The sequence below is a fragment of the Camelus dromedarius genome, chromosome 11, assembly GCF_036321535.1.
Source record: "Camelus dromedarius isolate mCamDro1 chromosome 11, mCamDro1.pat, whole genome shotgun sequence".
In the NCBI taxonomy this organism is placed as follows: domain Eukaryota; kingdom Metazoa; phylum Chordata; class Mammalia; order Artiodactyla; family Camelidae; genus Camelus; species Camelus dromedarius.
Window position 1 is genome coordinate 29,913,178 of NC_087446.1, and position 19,089 is coordinate 29,932,266.

The 19,089-nt window shown below is 46.6% G+C and overlaps 1 protein-coding gene across 5 annotated transcripts; it reads left to right on the forward strand.

Annotated features, from left to right (window-relative positions):
* Window positions 1-2,645: 2,645 nt before the first annotated feature.
* On the forward strand, window positions 2,646-8,741 carry SOCS2 (suppressor of cytokine signaling 2). 5 transcript variants are annotated; one of them, XM_064491588.1, is made up of 3 exons: window positions 2,646-2,764; window positions 5,216-5,576; window positions 7,272-8,741. In XM_064491588.1, exons 2-3 carry the CDS (start codon window positions 5,438-5,440, stop codon window positions 7,727-7,729), a joined length of 597 nt encoding a protein of 198 aa, XP_064347658.1. In that variant the 5' UTR covers window positions 2,646-2,764; window positions 5,216-5,437; the 3' UTR covers window positions 7,730-8,741. The 5 variants fall into 5 exon arrangements, with proteins under 5 accessions (XP_064347658.1, XP_010988250.1, XP_010988249.1 ...); XM_010989948.3 differs by lacking the exon at window positions 2,646-2,764 and adding an exon at window positions 2,927-3,191; XM_010989947.3 differs by lacking the exon at window positions 2,646-2,764 and adding an exon at window positions 3,525-3,793.
* The last annotated feature ends 10,348 nt before the right edge of the window (window positions 8,742-19,089 follow it).

Here is a 19,089-nt window from a genome sequence, read left to right on the forward strand (position 1 = left end):
TAAAGCCACTCTGCTAAAGCATCCATCCATCTATTCATTCTACAATTATGTGGAATGCCTACTACATGCTGGGAACTATTCCAGGTGCTGACATAAAGCTGTAAATGATGCAAAGACAAATACATGTCCTCATGAAACTTATATTCTTGTACGGGAGACAGACAGGAAACAACCAATAAATAAAACAGGAACTAGGTTAGGTAGTGATCCATGTAAGAGAACTAGAGCGCAGAGGAAAGAGAAGAGTGTGTGTGTGTGTGTGTGTGTGTGTGTGTGTGTGTGTGTATGTGTGTGTGTGTGTGTGTTTGTCTTGGCAGGGTGGATTCTGAATGGAGTGATCAGGCAAGTCTCACTAAGAAGGTGACACTGAATGTAGATCTGAGGAAGTGAGGGAGCAAACCATGTAATTATGTGGAGGAGGAGCATCATAGGTAGAGGGAAGAGCAAAGACAAGGCTCCGAGGAAGGAGCAATGGTAGGATGTTCTACGAATAGCAAGGAGTCCACTGTGACTTGAGCAGAATGATGAAGGAACAGAGCAGGAGGAGGTGAGATCAGAGAGGGAATTGGGACCAGATCTTCTAATGTCTTGTGAGTGGCTATTAGGGTTTTGTCTTTTCCTCTGGTACAATGCAGACATTTGGGGCAGAGCAGAGGAGGGATGTGGAATGACTTAGTTTAAACAGGATCCCTCTTACTGCACTATCAAGAAGAGCATACTGAGGGGCAAGGAGGCCAGGAGGGAGGCTGCAGCAGTAAGTCAGCTACAAATGGACGTGGCTTGCACTGGTGTGAGGTGGAGATGGTGGCAAGTGCTTCCATCCTGGGTTTATTGTGAAATGAAAGTCAAAAGATTAGCCCACAGGTGGGATGTGGGTGTGTGGGAATGAGCAGTCAAGGATGACTCTAAGGCTGTTGGCCAGAGCAAGTGAAGATAGGAATTGACATCTTCAGAGATGGGGAAGGATGCAGGAGGGTTAGCTTTATTTTTGTTTTATTTTTAAAGGACGGATGGGTCATCCAGGTCTCAGTTTGGGCCCTATCAAACTGGAGATGCTTAGACATTTGAAGGGTAATGTTGTGTCCAGGGTTCGGAAGAGTGGTCTGACAGTTCTACAAACTACACCCTACCCCCTTAGACTAAGTGAAGACACCCACATGCAATTATGGGACAACAGAGACTACATCAGAAATTTCGGAAAGTCAAACTTAAAAATTCACTCATATCTTCTTACCTTAAAAACAGCTGCTTTCATTTCTCCACATTATATTTTTGCCCACATGCATTATTTTATATAGTTGAAATCTTAGTGTCAATACAATTTCATATTCTACTTTTTTTTTTCCACTTAACATGATCCCATAAACATTTTCCTAAGTGACTCCCATATGTGTTTCTTGGAGATTAAAAGTCAACAACATGCTGGGCATTGCTGAGAAACATTTCAGAAACAGAAGTCGAAAATCCTGCTTTGGTACAAAGTTTGGTGCCTGTATAGCCAGCATTGTGCTTATTGTAATTTTTGTGGACAGTGACTCTGTGGAAGTGACTTTGAGCTGGGCCAAGAATGATGAAAGTCTGCCATGCACCCAGTCTGGGGAGGAGCACTCCAGGAAGACGGTAGGGTGTGAGCAAAGACCTTTAGGAGGCAACAGGAAAGCACATTTAAGAAGGGATGCTGGCAGATTCATTTCAACTGATGATTAGAATTACTTTATCTTTGTAAAATTAAAAATAAGTATTTTAACTTAAACTGCAGTAAAGTGGGTATACACTTCTTCAGCGATTCTCTGCCAAGGAAGGAGAAGCTGTATGGAATAATTTAGAGCACAGTGAACGCTAGTAGATGTGGTTCTTAAAGATTCTGGACTACACGCAGACTCCACATGTAATCTTATTTGTTCACTCATCCCAGTCCCTCTCCCAGAACCAAAGAAAGTCCTGCCCCTTAATTTCATAGAAAAGGCTCAGGATCCAAGCATGGTAAACGACTTGTGCGAAATTATTCAGCTCCTTTACAGAGAGTTTCAACTAGGGTTTAGTTAGCTCCGTCCTCCATGTCAGAGTGTAAGAAACAAAACATTCCGTGCACGCGACTCCATCGTTGACAAAACGCTTTGTTAGCTGGGAAATGTCAGCCCCCACCCCACCTCCGGCTAATCTACCGTTTGCATAGTTATTTACTCAAAACCAGGCAAATTATTGAGAAAACCGATTTGCTCAGGACTCCCTGCTGGAAGGCTGGGAGCTGGTTTACGTTTCCTTGGAGAGCCAGCAGGGGGGGCACCAAGCACGGTTTGTGAGCCGCGCGTCCCCCAAGTCCCCTCCTCCTTCCTCGCCCAACTTCCCCATAGCCAACGCTTCAACTAAAAGTGGCCATTGACCTTTCAAGCTTTTGAGTAGTGATGCAATAGAATAGTATTTAAAAGAAAAATGGTTATCGAAATTTTGGATCCGGTTTCCCCGTAAGTGTTAATAGTTTTAAAAAGTAGGTCACATTTAAAGTCGGTCACATTTCGGGGGCGAACGTGCAGGCAAGAAAATGAGTTTCAACTGAGGCCAGGTGGCCTCCAACCAGGTGGGAGGAGGTGGGGGTCTCCGAGCAGGGAAGAAAAGCCGGGATCTTTCCGCATTCCCGGTCCTCGGGCGCCAGCTCTGCGGCAAATAGCAGAGCCGAGCGCTCTCCGGACTGCGAACACCGAGACCGGCCACCCAGGACCACAAGAGCGCACTGGCCAAGGCAACCCCTCTGCAGTCCGCGCAGGTGAGTCCGTAGGGCTGCCGGGCTGCCGGAAGGAGACGGTGGGGCGGAGAGTAGGAGGGAGGGAGGAGCCGGGCAGGGCGGGTGCGGGAGATCGCGAGCAGGACCTCCGGGGGGAGGGGACTGAGAGCGGCCAGCGCCGCTTAAGGAGGCGCTGCTCTCCGCCCCCGGGCAGCCCTCTAAGACCTGGGCAGAGAGGCCCGCCAGCGGCCCGCTCCCCGGGACTCCCAGGCGTGGGCGCGGGGACTGGAGAGGCGGCTCCCCCACCCCATTAATGTGTCAGAGCGGGAGGGGCCATTTCTGAGGACCTCCAGTTTCTCCTGCACCACCCCCCTTCACAGAATGTGCTGCCTGGAGAGTCGCTCCGAGAAGGCGCGGAGGGATGGAAAAGACCACTACCCCTCAGTACGGAGGACCGAGGGGCGAGGAGGTCTGCTATCCGCTTAACCTCCGCACACAGCTGGCACGGGTTGGGGGCAGGCTCCGGCCGCTGAAACCCTGACGGTGGCGGCTGGGGGCTTCTCCTGCGCGTTTCCGAGCACTCCGAGGCGTAGGGTCAGAGGAGGGCAGATTCCCAGGCATCCACCCAACCCCGGCCGGCCCTGGAGAGCGCTCTGAGTCCGTCTCCCCCGAAGCCTGCGCATTAGCGCAAGAGGCTCTTTAAAGCAGTAGCGGGGGCCGCGGTCACGTGAGGCGGATTCCTGGAAAGTTCCTGGAAAGCGGCCTCCGCAGCCGCCGGGCAGGGCGCGCGGGGAGCGCGGACCAGGGAGGGAGGCGGGGAGCTAGGGAGGCGCGTCGGTCTGGGAAGTCGAGCGTACACATCGCTCTGTGGACAGACGTTTAACTCTAGTCTCGCCGCCGCTGCGGCTCGCGGGCCTTGGGCTTCCCTTGAAGCATGAGCTTCCTTGCCCGCCGCCACTGGTGCTGCGCGGGCAGCGGAGAGTTCGCGCCGGAGCCCCGGGCGCACAGCCTCAAGATCCCCTTCGCCCGCAGCTGGGGTGCCGGAGGAGCTCGGGCCGGGGCTGGTGGCAGGTACCGGTCCGGGGAGCCCGACGGCTCCGCCCCTGTTAGAGCTGGGGAGGGCACCCGGGCGCGGCCGCGAGCCCGGGCAGACTTGGCTTCCGTAGTTTGGAGCTGCCGGGGAAGAGTCCGAGCTGCGGTTCTACCCCGAGGCCGAGAGCTACTGCCTTCTTTCTCCGGTTCCTTCCCAGCGTCTAGAAGTCTCCAGAGTTTTTTTTATTTTTTTCTCCTCTAAAATGCCATCCAAATTAATAATCCTCCTAATAACCTGATCTCCCGCTCCTCCCCACTCGCCCGCCTCCCGCCCTGGCTCCTTCCTCCTTCCCTCTCTCCTTCCCATCTCCTTGGTCGCAGCCGGAGGGAAACTCAGTGGCTGCCCTGGATCCGGGGTGTCTGAGCCCGGAGGGGGTGTCCGAGCCCGGCGGGTTGAGGCGGTGGTTCCTGGGGCTTATGTTTGCCCTCTGCGTAGAGAGCTCCGGCCGCCCCTGCCGCTGAGCGCAGGGCTCGTTGCACCCCCAGGCATCTCGTTCCCAAATTAAAAGTCAACAGGGGAAACTCGGGCAGACACCCCTCCTCCCGGGCCCCTCCCGTCTCCCCCGCCCCATGTCGGCTAGGGAGACTGCCTGGTGCGGAGGCGGCGGCAGCGGCTGGGGCCGAGGTAAGGGCTCGGCGTTGGTTGTCTAGCACGTCCCGCTGCTCACGCTGCCTCCTGCTCCGCCCCGGCTCTGGTCGAGGTTCGGAGTCCCCGCGAAGGCTGCGCGCTCGGGCTGATTCCTCGACAGCGCCCGCGGCGGCAACAGAAGCAGCCGCCGGGCTTCGGGAGCTGTGGCCACGGCGCCCCCCACCCCTGCCCCAAGCGAGCGCCGGAAAGTGCGGGGGAGGGGAGCGAGGCAGCCTGTGTGGCAGGGTTGCCGCAGCTTCCTCGCCTCTGCGCCCGGGGCTGCGGGCTCTGCCCTGGGAGCCCAGAGGCGCTGTAGGGCGGGGAACTAGGTTTGTGCGGGGTGCTTCCTTCTGGGGCTCCCCGGGCTGTGCGGAGTGTGAGATAGGAGTGCCAATTTGGGGACTTCTGTTCTTTCCTTTAAATTTTTTTCTACTTGTCCTTGACTAGGGCCTATTTACCACCGTACCCGCAGGTGACTCTGCTTTTCTAGTCTGCGATTTCAGCTAGCGGCCCTGGGCGGGAAAACACCCGCTCCTCACCCTTACCCTGCTCACCAGCCCCTCTCAACTCTTGCGTCTTGGATCCATGCTCTCTCTTTATCCTTTTTTCTGTAGAGCGGGCGAGGGCAGTAACTGGATGCTTGGGGTTAAATGGTGCAGGAGTACAGACGCGGAGTCGTCCCCGGGATTTTCCACGTATCTGTCCCTCCACCCACACCCCAGCCGCCTGGGGTCCAGTTCCGACTGACCCAACCCTCCACTTTCTCTTTGTAGGCAAACTGTGCGTGACCGCGCCTGCGGGGGATTTTGCCATCCGTGCACCAGGACCCGGGGAGGAAGAACCAGCAGCTCCCCATCTCCTCCTCCTCCACCAGCATTTCGGGGACCCCTCAGGGATTCGTTTTGGGGTTCCCACTGACTTCCAAGAAGGACGCGTGCCCCTCTCTGACCTCAGCTCGGGCGGCCACCTGTCTTTGCCGCCGTGACCCTTCTCCCATGACCCTGCGGTGCCTCGAGCCCTCCGGGAATGGCGCAGAAGGGACGCAGGGACAGTGGGGGACCTCGGGATCGGCGGAGGAGCCGTCCCCGGAGGCGGCGTGTCTGGCGAAGGCCCTTCGGGAGCTCAGTCAAACAGGTATGGAGCGGACTGGCCGCGACGCGTGCGAGAGGGGGCGCCTCCCCAGAGACGCGGCTGAGGCTGTGCTGGAGAGGCTGGGAAGTGGGGCCGACGTGGGAAGCAGTCGCTTCCCTTCCCCTCCGCAGGGCGGGGGACTGCGAAGAGGATGCCCGCACGGCCCTGGATCCTTGGGAATGCGAAAGAAAAGTGGTTCTCGAGGGACTCAGAGGCCTAGGGGAGTGTAGAGCACGAGAGTCGCTCCTGGGAAATCGCCTCTTAAGGCCGTGGAACCTTAACTATTTATCGCGGCTGCTTGGGGTTCGGCACTCGGGCCCAGACCCTAGCCGCAGATAGTGCCCGACGCTTTTCCTGTCCGAGGGGTGCGAGAGCGGCGAAAGCGCGCTGCGCTGCCAGCAGCTTCAGCTGCATCCGGCTCCCGGGCCGGGCAGCCGCTGCAGCCTGGAATCTTGGCGACCAAGTTCAGGGACGGACAGATTGCCGCGCAGGCTGCTGCCACAGAGGCCGGAGGAGCGCGGACTGAGAATCCCCCGCCGAGAGTGGCCTTGCTTGTTTTACGTGCATTCTTGCGCTTTACGCTGTGGTCTCTCGGCATCTGACAGAAGAAAAGATTGAAAAAAAAAAAAATTCTGGCAGACCATGCAGACTTTCAAAATCTGGATCCTAAAAACTTACGTTTGGGGCAAAGTTGAAGTTTTGGTAGCACTAGGGAGAGGGAAAAGTCCCTTCACTTGCGGTTCCGGTCTTTCCGTGCAGGCCACGGGCTTTCCCCCAGCGGGAGGAACCGGCAGATTGCAGGTATCCCAGCAATTTTCTTTGTGGGGGTTGGGGGAGGTGAAGGACCATTGTTCAAACTTTTAAAAGGCAAAAGGTCGATAAGTCCTTTTTGAAGACTGGATGGGCCAGGGAGGAGGTGCAGGCAGAGAATGCTGGGGTGACCGACGGTTGTGATTGGATTTGGATTAGGGCAAAGTCCCAAGAGTTTATGGAAGATTGTAAACTTGAAGTACTAATTATTAATTAGGCTTTCTCGTTTCTCAATGGCTGATAAGGTAGTTGTAGTCAAAACGGCAAACAGAAGCTATTGTTCTAGAACTGCACGTTTAAAACCAGTAAATAGTGGTGCTTTCCAGGGCTTTGAAATGAGATGTATGCAAGTCATTAACAGGTTTAGGGAGAGTGGGGGTGGACACCAACCATCCAAAAGGTTGTTTCTGTTTTTACTCTGTTGGAATTACAGGAATTGGGTTTTCCACTTTTTAAGGGCATGGCTTTTATTTCTAACTTCTGGTTTATTTCCAGTTTACTTTAAATCTTTGATTTGCTTGAATAGTGTAGGAGCATCAGTCTTGGACAGCCAGTGTGTCATATTGGAAACATTCTTTTGTTTCCTTAGGAGAAAAATCTTAAGAGAGTTTAAAGAACAGCTACAGAAAGTTACTTTTTAAAAAAGAAAACTGGCTCACAGTTTGGGAAAAGAAAATGGACCTATGTTTTCATTCAGTTTCTACAGAAAGTATTTATGGTAGCCTCTGGGAAACTTTCACTTGCAAACCTCTTTTTAGGGCTAGAAAAATTGTTGCCAAGTACTTGCTCTATTTTAAAAATTCTCTATAATAACTACTTTACCCTCTTTTCTTTCTTTGTTTCTTTCCTTTTTTTTTTTTTTTTTTTTTTTTTGAACAAAAACCCCAGGCTGGTACTGGGGAAGTATGACTGTTAATGAAGCCAAAGAGAAATTAAAAGAGGCACCAGAAGGAACTTTCTTGATTAGAGATAGTTCGCATTCAGACTATCTACTAACAATATCTGTTAAAACATCAGCTGGACCAACTAATCTTCGCATCGAATACCAAGATGGGAAATTCAGATTGGACTCTATCATATGTGTCAAGTCCAAGCTTAAACAATTTGACAGTGTGGTTCATCTGATCGACTACTATGTTCAGATGTGCAAGGATAAGCGGACGGGCCCAGAAGCCCCCCGGAACGGCACTGTTCACCTTTATCTGACCAAACCTCTCTACACATCAGCACCACCTCTGCAGCATCTCTGTAGACTCACCATTAACAAATGTACTGGTACCATCTGGGGACTGCCTTTACCAACAAGACTAAAAGATTATTTGGAAGAATATAAATTCCAGGTATAAGTGTTTCTCTTTTTCTAAACATGCCTCCTATAGAGTATCTCCGAATGCAGCTATGTAAAAGAGAACCAAAACTTGAGAGACGGCTCTGGATAACTACGTGGAATTCTCAGAACAGCTGAAGTCAATCTAATTTAAATGTGTGGTGAGGTAGCTAGATATTTAAAAGTCCCCTAAATATTTTTACCTGAGTGATGCTTCCCTTCCTAAGGCTCACCAAGACCAGTTGATCCTTTTAAGCTAAAAATCAAATGTCCCAAGTAAAGGCTGAAGAAACGTTTTATCAGAACACTATGCCTTTCTGAGCTTCCTTCCTGTTAGGTGCAGTGTCCCAGCGCCGGTAGTAGAGAAAGAGCTCTGCTTGGGAGTGCTGAAGAAGTGGAAGGAACCAGACTGACACCGGCTTAACTTCAGTTTTGTATGCCTGGTGATCAGAATCTATTTTAGGACTTTGGATATTTTGCATTCTGGTGTACTTAGGAGTTTTGTTAAACAGATATGCTTGTGAGTATTTATCCTTCATTTTATGCAATTAACCAAATCAACCAAAAAAGTGACCATGAAATCCTGTATTTGTCTTTTTACTACATGTATGAACTCTCTCATGTGGATGAGTACTGTAGTAATCCATTTCAAGGGAGCCTTATTTCAGAACATTTTCAAACTGGTGCAAACGGAAAAGACTTCATCTTTTCCTCTAAGGCTAAAGACAAGAATGTCATGCTATACAGGTGCAACTCAATCCCTGTTAATAAAACCATGTAGATAGAGACGTTTTACCCCCTGAAGTAACTGTGTCCCCACCTGTTGCCATTGATTTTTCTGCAGTGGCTTTAGAAATTTCCAAGTGGTCTAACCATGGACATCAGCAGTTGTCTCCCTTCTACCATGTAGAATATTTTGACCTAATTTTCTTCCAGATCTAGGGGGATACCTGCCTGTTTTTCAAAGTGTTTATTTACTGCTGTTACCATTTGATTAGAATGTATCAAATAAAAAAAAAAACCCTGACTTTTACAAGTTGCACTTATTACTTTGAATGGCAGGGGACATACACTTTCCTGGTAATAGAGGGTTGCCATAAAAACTTAGGTCGAGTGAAATAAGCGAGATACTCAGCCAGAGGTAGAATGTTACCTGCCCTTTCCTAAAGCGACGGATCACCCTTGTCCTTTGCATTTTGGAAAGCATGGTTTAGAAACTACAAGAATTGCCAAGTGGCCTGGTCTTTTACAAGTTGAATAGGCATAACACTAATGCCCTCTGTGTTTACAAAAACCTGGTTTAGAAACTACAAAAATTGTGACATGGCCTTTTATAGGTTGAGTGGACACAGCACAAGATAAAAAATAAAAGTTTTATGGCCATTTTTTAGCCACAGTCTCATGACTGTTGCAAATATACCATGTTCTCTGGAGTCCAGACGTTATTCATTTTTCCACCTTAAAAAAAAGAAACGTCCTGCACAGCTGTATACTCTGGTACGTCACTGGGAAGGTGCCCCAAGCGAATTAGAAAATTCAGTTATAGTAAAACGTGCTTATCGCATATCATGAAAAATGTGAATATTTTCATGAAGCTCTTGAAAACCGGTTTTGTGCCTGGAAGGAAAACATAACTATGCGTGTCCAAACAGCAGAGCCAAACACAAGAGATTGCTAGGTGTGCCTTAGGAAGAATTTATCTGTAGCCTAAAATTTACAGAAGAACTAGACTCTTAGGGTTTGGTTTCTGACGGGGAGATAATCTTTCCATTGGTTGTTCAGCTTCTGTGCTTTAGTTACCCTTTTTCTCCACCAACAACCCTGGTTTAGCGTGGGATATTTGACTTTTCTGGCAAAACTTCCACATGATCAGTGCCAAGGGGCTTTGTGGAATTTCTTTAAGGTCTTTTGCATTTCTCTTCTCATTGTTTCAAACCTTCTGCTGCTGCTGTTATTGAGAGGTGGAGAGTGGGGAGTGACTACCTGTGGCACTGTCGAAAGTTCTTCATGATTACTAGCAAGGGACCAATTACAAGAAAACCAGAGGACGGCAAAGACATCTCTGGGGTGTGGTGTGAAACTATTATTGCCTATGTTTCAATCCTCCCTATTCCAAGTAAGCTGATAGGCATCAGGAAACAGTCCTCCCTTTTTTTTGTTTTGTTTTTGGTTTTGGTTTTGGTTTTGTTTTTGTGTATGTGTGTATAACAATTACTAACATCATTGATTTATTGTTTATTGTGTGCCAGATTCTTGCTCAGCGCTTTCCATGCATTATCTCATTTAATCTCCACATGGACCAAACAGAGCGAAGTACAGTGTCTCTAGGAGTATGCCTTCTGATTTGTGAGTAAGGAGGCATTCCAGGAATATCCTAGTCCTTTTTATTCCTGGAGAGGAATTACAAAGAGCAAATTGCTGCTATTTCTACATTGATCCAGACGAACAAGTCAGAGCAGGCAGTAAAAGGAACTCTCAGCCTTTTTAGTGCTGCCTCCATCGGAAAAGTATAGGTGTCTTAATTAGCGTTGTGCTCTGTGGGATTTGAGTCAGCTTGGCCTAGTGGTTCTTTTTCTAGTTCAGGGTTAGGTCAGGAGGGGGTTAACTGTTTTTCCTGGTGACTGGTAAATGATGCCATTTACCGATTATCAGTGGCCCCATTTTACAGATTGGCCAGACGAAATAGTTAAGATTGTACACTTGTCTAAATTAACCTCAAAAGAACCAGAAAACATATCCAGTGTTCTCCATTCTATGAAGGGCAGTTTGGGGCATCAGTAAAGGTATGTATTATTGTTATTGTTGAAGAATATAGTATACAGATCTTCTATCTCCTCATGGATGTAAAATATTTTGATCTGAGTTTCCATTCTGAGCAGAGTTGAGGCAGTGGAATTTTTTGTTTCCATCACAGTGGGCATTGGGGACTGCTTTTTAGGGACTTGGAGATTTTTAGGGCCTTGGACAGTGGAGAAAAGGCAGTTCAGTGTATGAGCTGAGAGGTCTTTTCTGGCGTGTCAGTAAGAAAGTCTTGACTTCATAGCAATTATGTAATCCAAATAGGTAACAGAATGGGACAGTTGTTTGGGAGTGTTTATTTTCTTGGGAAGGATTTTCTCTGCTTTTAGAAAATTGTACCCTGGTAGGACGGTGGGAGACAGAGACGTCATCAAATAATCCACGGGATGGAATGTCCGGAGATCAGGCGGTGCCCTTCTCTGCTGTGGGTTCAGGCACAGGAGGTTGGGGGGGTTGAATGGCTGTGGTGACATCTAACAGCTGTGCTGAGACCTCTCTTGTCTCTGAGAGGTCTTCTCCAGCCTTTGGAGCAAAAAAGGTGTTGTCATCCATTCTAGGCCTTTCGTTTACTAAGAGGCTTGTCTTCTCCTCTCCCAGTTTTTCACTTCCTAAAACTTTAAAGCTCGAAAGCACGTTTCAGATGAAATAGTTTAGTTTTGAGGTTTTACTAAGGAAGACATGCAGACCCGGGCGGTCAGGAGATTGGCGTGCACCCAAACACACTCACCCTCAGCCCAGCAAGTCCAGGCAGAGTTTGTGTTTGAACACAGATACCTTAATCTCAGGTTTAGTATTTGTAAAAGCTGCACCCTCCTGCCCTTTGTTTCAATCTTCGGTACTCTTCTCTGGCTACCCTGTAAGCCCTACAGTTCTCTGAACATCACGTTTTCCTTCCTCTAAAATTTAGATGGCAGGCCTTGGGAATAGACTGTGGGCTAATTCCCGGTTCTCGGCTCCATCCACCGAATCCAGAAAAATCAGCTTCTGCTGGCTTTCGTGGTGCCTTGATCCACATCAGGGTTTTCTGTTCATTTCCATTTCTCAATGTTTCTAATCTATTTGCTGTTTTAAAATCGAAACCCTGCCATCCATGCTGTTTTGTGACCTCATTTCTGCCTCTGCCAGGTGAGACTCACGCACAGCCGGCGATGCCCAATGCCCGTGATGCCCAGCTCCGGTCCTCACCAGGGAAGTCCACTCTTCCTTCTGGGCCTCATGGCTCAGTTCTGTCCTACTTTACTCTCTTCCTTACCCTGTTAGCTCATCTGACAGCCCCACTGACCATATTATACGCCAAAGAAAGCGATTTAATTCCCTTCACCTTGAGTTTGGATACTGTAAAGGTAAATGTCTCTTTGTCCCTTTCTTTGATTCCTTTCAGGGTTTAAAGCAAGTAGCCATCCCCAACTGCCACACTTCTGTCATGGGCACATTTTTGTCTTTTAATGTAACGTGTCAGAAGCTGCCTCTTCACTAAGGTGCCTTTCGTTTGAATGGAATGGAAACACCCTCTGTTCCTTCCCTTCTGGGTATCTTCCGAAAAAATGATTCTGTGATAGTTTCATTTTTCTCCTCCTACGTAGGCATGGTTTCCTTGTATTCTCATCTTCACATATTTTTGATTTTTCTAATTTTTTCCTCTATGTGGCTTGAGTTCAGTTTACTTAACTTTATTACTAAAGTAAAGTAACAGCTGTTGCTACAGTAGCTTCTCAAAAGCCCAGGAGTCCCAGATGCCTAGATAGTAAGGAAGCTGAAATCACGGAATAAACCTGGGTTTTCCTTCTTATGTCTTCGGGAGCTTTGTCAACGAGAGAGGCTGGGTCACACGAGTGTCATCACAGAGAATGGGGTTCACGGCAATAAACATTTACTTGAGCCATAAAGATAAAACTTGCTTTGACAGAAACTCTCACTCTGAACTACATCCTTAACTTGCAGGAACTCTGACTTGCCCCAAGGATCAGGAGAACCCTTTGTGAAGTATTGCTCACGTGGTGCTGATTCTGTTAGAAACAGAGGGAAGGGGAGGCACACCAGCATCCTAGAGAGAGGGAAGGAAACACTGCCAGCTACCTCCCTGGTCCGTCTCACATAAATACCTCCTAAGGAGCCCCTTTCTTGGCAGAGAGAGTGGGACTCTGTCAAAGAATTTCACAAAATTTGTATCTCCCCGGTTTGGTTTCCAACCATGTTAAGATGAAAATTAACATTTTGCTAAACGATTTTCCCTTCTGTTATTTCCGTATGCTTTTTCCTGCTTAGATTTTGGTCTAGAGAGCTGCTGTGATCTTTACATTCAGAAAAATATTTCCCATGTTATTGCTGCCTGGGGGAGTTGTTTGACTTCCCTTTTTAACATTCCCTCTGTCATCTTTTTAAAAATTAAAGTATAGTTGATGTACAATATTACATTCGTTTCAGGTGTACAGCATAGCGATTCGACGTTTAAATACATTTTGAAATGATCTCCACAATAAGTCTAGTAACCATCTGTTCCCCTACAAAGTTGTTACAGTATTATTGACCATATTCCTTATGCTGTGTATCACAGCCACTTGACTTATAACTAGAAGTTTGTACCTCTTAATTCCCTTCACCTACTCTGCCCATCTCCTTCCTTTACCATCCAGCTGTTCTCTGTATCTGTGGGTCTGTTTTCACTTTGTTTTGTTTGTTTGTTTTGTTTTAAGATTCCACATATAAGTGAGATCATGGTGTTTTCCTCTGACTCATTTCACTTAGTGTAATGCCCTCAAGGTCCACCCATGTTGTCACAAATGGAAAGATTTCATTCTTTTTTAATGGCTAAATAGTATTCCATTGTGTATATATGTATCACATTTTCTTTATCCATCCATTGAAGGATACTTCAGTTGCCTCCATGTCTTGGCTACTATAAATAATGCTGCAACAAACATGGGGCTGCATGTATCTGGTCAGTTTAGTGTTTTTGTTTTCTTTGAGTAAATACCCAGAAGAAAAATTGCTGGATCATGTGGTAGTTGCATTTTTTAAATTTTGAGAAATCTCCGTATTGTTTTCCATGGCAGCTGCACCAATTTACATTCCCACCAATAGTGCATGAGATTTCTTCCCTCCACATCCTTGCCAAGACTTGTTATTTGTTGTATTTTTGATGATGGCCATTCTGAGAGGTGTGAGGTGGTATCTTGTTGTGGTTGTGATGTGTATTTCCCTAATGATTAGTGATGTTAAGGATATTTTCATGTGTCTGTTGGCCATCTGTAAGTCTTCTTTAGAAAAATGTCTATTCAGGTCCTCTGTCCATTTTCCCCCTCTGCCATTTAATGAACTTGACCCTTGCTTCTCAGTTTTCTAGCATAGCTTCTTTTGCCTCATTTCTATTTTCAGGTTGTGGCCATTGATTCTATATTTGATCAGAAAACATGTTTGTGTTTTACACATTTGATTAGGGTATCTTCTCAGTTATCTGCAGTAATAAGGGGCAGAGAGAATGGGGATAATTGAAACCTGTAAACACATCTATAACAGTTGCAACTTTCTCCCCATTCAGTCTCCTTTACTAGAACTGTGGACAGAAAACCCAGCTGTTCTCTCATTTTATTTTCTTTGTCCATCAGGCAATAAGAATGTTAATAATTAACAAAGTGACTAAAAATATGGCAAGAATGAGAAAATTAAGAGGGATGGAGAATCAGTGGTGTGCTGAGGGCTCCTGTGACCCAATTGTTAAATACTTCAGAGATTTTGTGAGCTAAGTTATTATGAATATATCGTTAGTAGATCGAAGTCATCCATGAAGGGAGTATTGACACACTATAGAAATTGGCAGAAATTGGCAGACACTATAAAGTAAGGCTTCTTTTCCCCCCTCTGGTTTAACAACACACCACAGATCTAGGTGTTACATCGTCCTCAATAACTGAGGCCTCACTAGAGTAAGATCAGTTTATTTGTATCCTTTGTATTAAGTCCAGCATTTAGAACATAGTAGGAATGAGCTATTTGAGGAATTTTTTTTTTAAGTATGTGTGCTAATCCTATATTGGGCTACACTGCCTTCTGCTGGTAGATCTGCCAGTCTTTTGATCAATGTCTTTTCCTAGTTACACAATATCTACTGATATCCTTTCAGAGTTTATTAGTAGGGAAGGATAGGACATTCTCAAAGTCATATGACTCGTGTATACATCAACTTTTGTAGCACTAACAGATCAGGGTCTCATTTTGCTTCTAGCTTCATTCATTCATTTCATTATTTAATTTCCTTCTTCCTTTCTCCCTCCTCTCCTCCTCACCTGCTTTCCTCCCTCCCTCTCCTGCCTTTCATTTTTTTGTCAACATTTATTGAGTGCCTACTGTATTATTCACCAAGAATACAAAAGAGTAAAACAATGTTGTTGCATGAAAGGAACGCTTATAGCCCATGGGAAGGGATGGAGAGGAGGGGAACTAACATTTGTTAAGCTATCAAATATGTTTTCTGCCTTGCATTGTCATTCTATTTAGTCCTCCCAACAAACTGGTAAGGTATGTATTTCCCAATTTATTGCAAATGACACTGAGGCTTGGAGAGAGAAAATATCCTGCCCAGTGAGTAAGGGAGTCAGGGTTCAGGCCCAGGTTTTTGTTGGGCTCTGAAGCCCAGTTCTGCGTCTCAGGACACCACGTTGTGTAGGCGCTTTAACTACATGAACAACTTACTGTGAGATGCCATGATAAAGGCAGTAATAGTTACTTATGGACAAGGTGCCATCAACCTGCTTTGAGGAGTTAGAGAAGACCTCAGAGGAAGCTGCCTTGCATCTGAGTATTAAAGGGCAGAAAGGAGTCTTTAGACCCTCGGTGAGGAAGATCTTTCTCCCTGAGGTGGGAAGCCCCATGAAAAAGACCAGCAGGACACCCAAGGCAGGGCCATGACTCTCCTGCCAGCACCATCCGGTTCCCTGGCCCAGCGGCAGTATCTCGCTTTCTGCCTCTGAAAAGGCTTACTTCTAAGAAAGTGGAACTTACCCCTAAGATTCTATTGGTTCCCTGAATTAAGTCCTGATTGGTCCATTTGTAGCACTTCATTTACATGGAGCTCACTCCTGATTGGTCCATTTCTATCACTCCTGATTGGTCCAGTTCTATAAAGCTTGTTCCTAATTAGTCAACTTTTGTTACACCTTATTTGCATATGATGTTGCAAAGTGTAGACTGGCAGCCTATAAAAGCCTGTATAAACCTACAGACGGGGTCCAAAGCTTGGAGTGTTAACTCCTCTGGGCTCGCCGGCATAATAAACCTGAGTTCTCCAACTCTCCAAGTGCTGCTTGGTCTCTCGCCGGGATCCAGGTTGCTGTCACAACTGAGCTGTAACTGAGCTGTAACACACTTTACTGCAACATCCCGAAAGGTTGAAGAGGAGGTAGAGGTGAGTTGGGGCAGATCTTGTAGGCCTTGCTGAAGAGCTTGGATTTTTATCTGGATGGCAGTAGATAAAAGCTTTTTAAATGGGAGAGTAACTGAACTAGTTTTGTGTTTTATATGATCCCTGTGGAGGGGCCCTTTGGAAAATGACTTGGAACAAAGCAAGAGTGGAGTTAAGGAGACGGGTTAGGTGTGAGTGGCTAGATGTGAGGGGGTGGGAAGGAGGCAGTGGCTTGGGAGAAGATTAGGGGGAGGGTACAGACATCGACTCCCTTTCCTTGTCCGCAGGCTCACATTTGCCTTGGAGTTTGGGGCTTCAGTTCCCCTAGGCACGTGCTTCCCTTCGAAAGCCAGCTTCCTCAACAGGCAGGTTGAGGTAAGTGGCAGATTGTATTCTCAGGAAAGGAGGAAGTTGTGCTGCGGTGGGCAGAACCTTGAACTGGGAATTGGAAAACTTAGTGTCTTCTGGTTGTTTGATCTTGGACCAAACACTGACTCTCAGGGCCTTTTGGCACCTTCATGCTTGTTGGTCCCTTCCACTGGCCTACCTTAGTGCCCAGACGCAAGAGCAATCTCTCTCCATTGGGGTGGGCATGGCCAGAGGGGAGCGAGCTCTGTGTTTCTGTGGCATCTCAATTTTGACTTAAATTGTAGTGTAGAGTTTGCCTCTGTGCCATGATATATTCTCATTTATTTTGAAAAAATAATAACTTCCTCTTAACTCTGCACTTTTTCACAGCTGGAGTCAGCTGACTCCATTTTTATCCTGGTTAGAAGAATTTTGTGTTTTCTCATGGCTGTGGATCTTTGAGTACTACCCTATAATCACAGGGCTTGGACTTGGGTTTTTAGATCTTGGTTGTGATGGAGAAACATGAATCTGATGTGTGTCAGCCATTATCACAGTGTCCCTCTGGATGGATTATCATTGTCAAAGGACCTGGAGGTCTGTCTTTGCTTCCTGGCCAACATATTAGATGTGCTCCCAGAAAACTGTGGGCAAAGGATATGCTTTCACAAGTCATTTTTCCCACTTACATGGATTTTTCTTATTTCTGATTGATCCTTAATGGACCAGAAGTCATTCAGCTTAGTTTTGTTTTTGTCTATCAAGAAATTCATTAAAGAAAAGAAATAAACCTGCAAAGTAATAAGGCAATTCTTGGATTCTTTGGTGAAATGAAAAGAATTTTGAAGCATGAATAATCCTGCCCCAATCTATTCATCTTGCATATTTGGATTTTCCTGGATCTCTTTTAAAAGTGGAGCACACCTCTGAGCGTGATAGCCTAGGAGGGTGGGAGTGCACGGAAGTCATAGGTAGGGCTCCATCACCGAGCCTGGCAAGGGCTGAAAGCTCCCACAGGATCCAGTTTGAAGCTGCATTGGGAAGTAGGCCATGGATTTGTTATGTTCAAGGAACGACAGTGAGGCAGTCATTGCATAACCAGCCAACTCTTGGGCTTCCAGGGGACTGGAAAAAGCTACAATATTTTGTAATCCCAGGCACTACACCTGACACTTTACAGATACGACTTCAATTAGTGCTCCCAACAAACCTTTGAAGTAGGTTCTGCTTTTATCTCCACTTTAGAGTGAAGAAGATGGACACTTAGACTGATTTAAGAGGGAGAGCTTGAGATTTGAACTCGGGCCTGTATGACTCCAAAAATCCCATGCTTTTTTTTTTTTAAACCACTCATAATTGAAATTTTTATTTTATATACAAGGAATTAGCATTGTTTCTGCATAAGGTAGATGTGCTGGACGATCCATTCAAGGATGTTCACTTAATTCAACTTGATGAAGCCAATATCCTTTGTGCACTGGCGGAAACACCAGCGGCACATATTGAGGCCGTATTTCCGGATCAGACCGTGCCAGTTTGAGCAGACATGGCAAGAGGGAGAGATCTGGCTGAATTTTCTAGGTTGGCTCTAGTACAGCTGCTGGTGACCCGTCTTGCTTTCTCAGATGCAAAGAGGCAAAAGGCAAAAATCCCATGCTTTTATCCACTCTTCTGTCCTTTTTCTCAATAAGCTTATAAATGCTTTTAAACTTTGCGGCCAGCAGCCAGCATGTCCCTCAGTGATGTGTGCTAGGCCATGTACCTTTGAGTCATATGTAGTTAACAGAGGGCTACGACCTTGTCTGCCCAATGTGTAATTATGGTGGTACTAGGACTTTGATTTCAGGAGTAATACAAGACTTCCCCAAGTCTTGGGCATCCAGCTTGGAAGGGTTCTTTAGGTCTGAATTTATACCTTCCCTCTCTTCCTCTTATCTCCTTTTGGGCTCTATCCAGGGCAACCCTAACCCACCATCTCTTCCCTAGCACCCCTCTCCTTTCTCTGGGGGTAAATTATATGAATAATGTGTCAGTCATAATAAGCTAGGTTATGCTGCAAAAACAGACAACTCTCAGAGGCCTAAAACAACAAAGGTTTATTTCTTAAAATAACACCAGTTTCTCTACCCATTCATGTGTCACCAGGGAGACTCTTCTCTTAGTCATTCTGGAACCAAGGCTGGCAAAGCAGCCACCTCTTCAAACGTGGCGGGAGCCAGCGGGAAAGGAGAAATCCAGGGATGTCTTGTTGGCATTTAAAGGCCCTATCACTTCTACCCCCAACTCATTGGCCAGAACTCTGCAAAATGGTGCCACCCAGCCACAAGAGGGCCAGGCAGTCCAGTCCTCCCTGTGCCCACAGGGAGGAGAGCAGCAGAAAACTGCGGTGAGCTGAGCGGCAGTAATGACCAGCGCACATTCCATGCCATGTATACCTTGCTGCCTTCTTTTTTTCTCTCCCTAGCTTAACTCATTTGACCTCAGGTAAACTTTACAGGACACACATGGCCTCTTTAATTCCATTCCTCCTTCCTCTTTGTTTTCCAAAACTTCTTCAAGTACTGCAAACAAAATTTCTCTTTTTCCTTTGTGGGAGCCATTTGTGAGCCAAAAGGAAAGGTCTCCGGCCTTGAAATGAAATTATACATCTTAAAGAGCTAGGGCTACTAACTTTCTGCTTCTGAAATAACCAGAAGTTCCTTCTGATCTTCACAAATACCTCTCTGGGCTTCCTCGCTCTGCTAAAATTGAACCAGTCTTTCCTCTAATGTTAATATTCAAGATAGATCATGTTCACATTCACTTCTGCTTACTGCTTTGCTTGATTGGCTATA

What these genes read in the sequence shown, in the direction of transcription:
- SOCS2 (XM_064491588.1), top strand. Translation starts at nt 5,438, where the DNA reads ATGACCCTGCGGTGCCTCGAGCCCTCCGGGAATGGCGCAGAAGGGACG. An exon ending in TCGGGAGCTCAGTCAAACAG is followed by an intron (nt 5,577 to 7,271) that starts GTATGGAGCGGA and finishes CAAAAACCCCAG; the next exon opens with GCTGGTACTGGGGAAGTATG.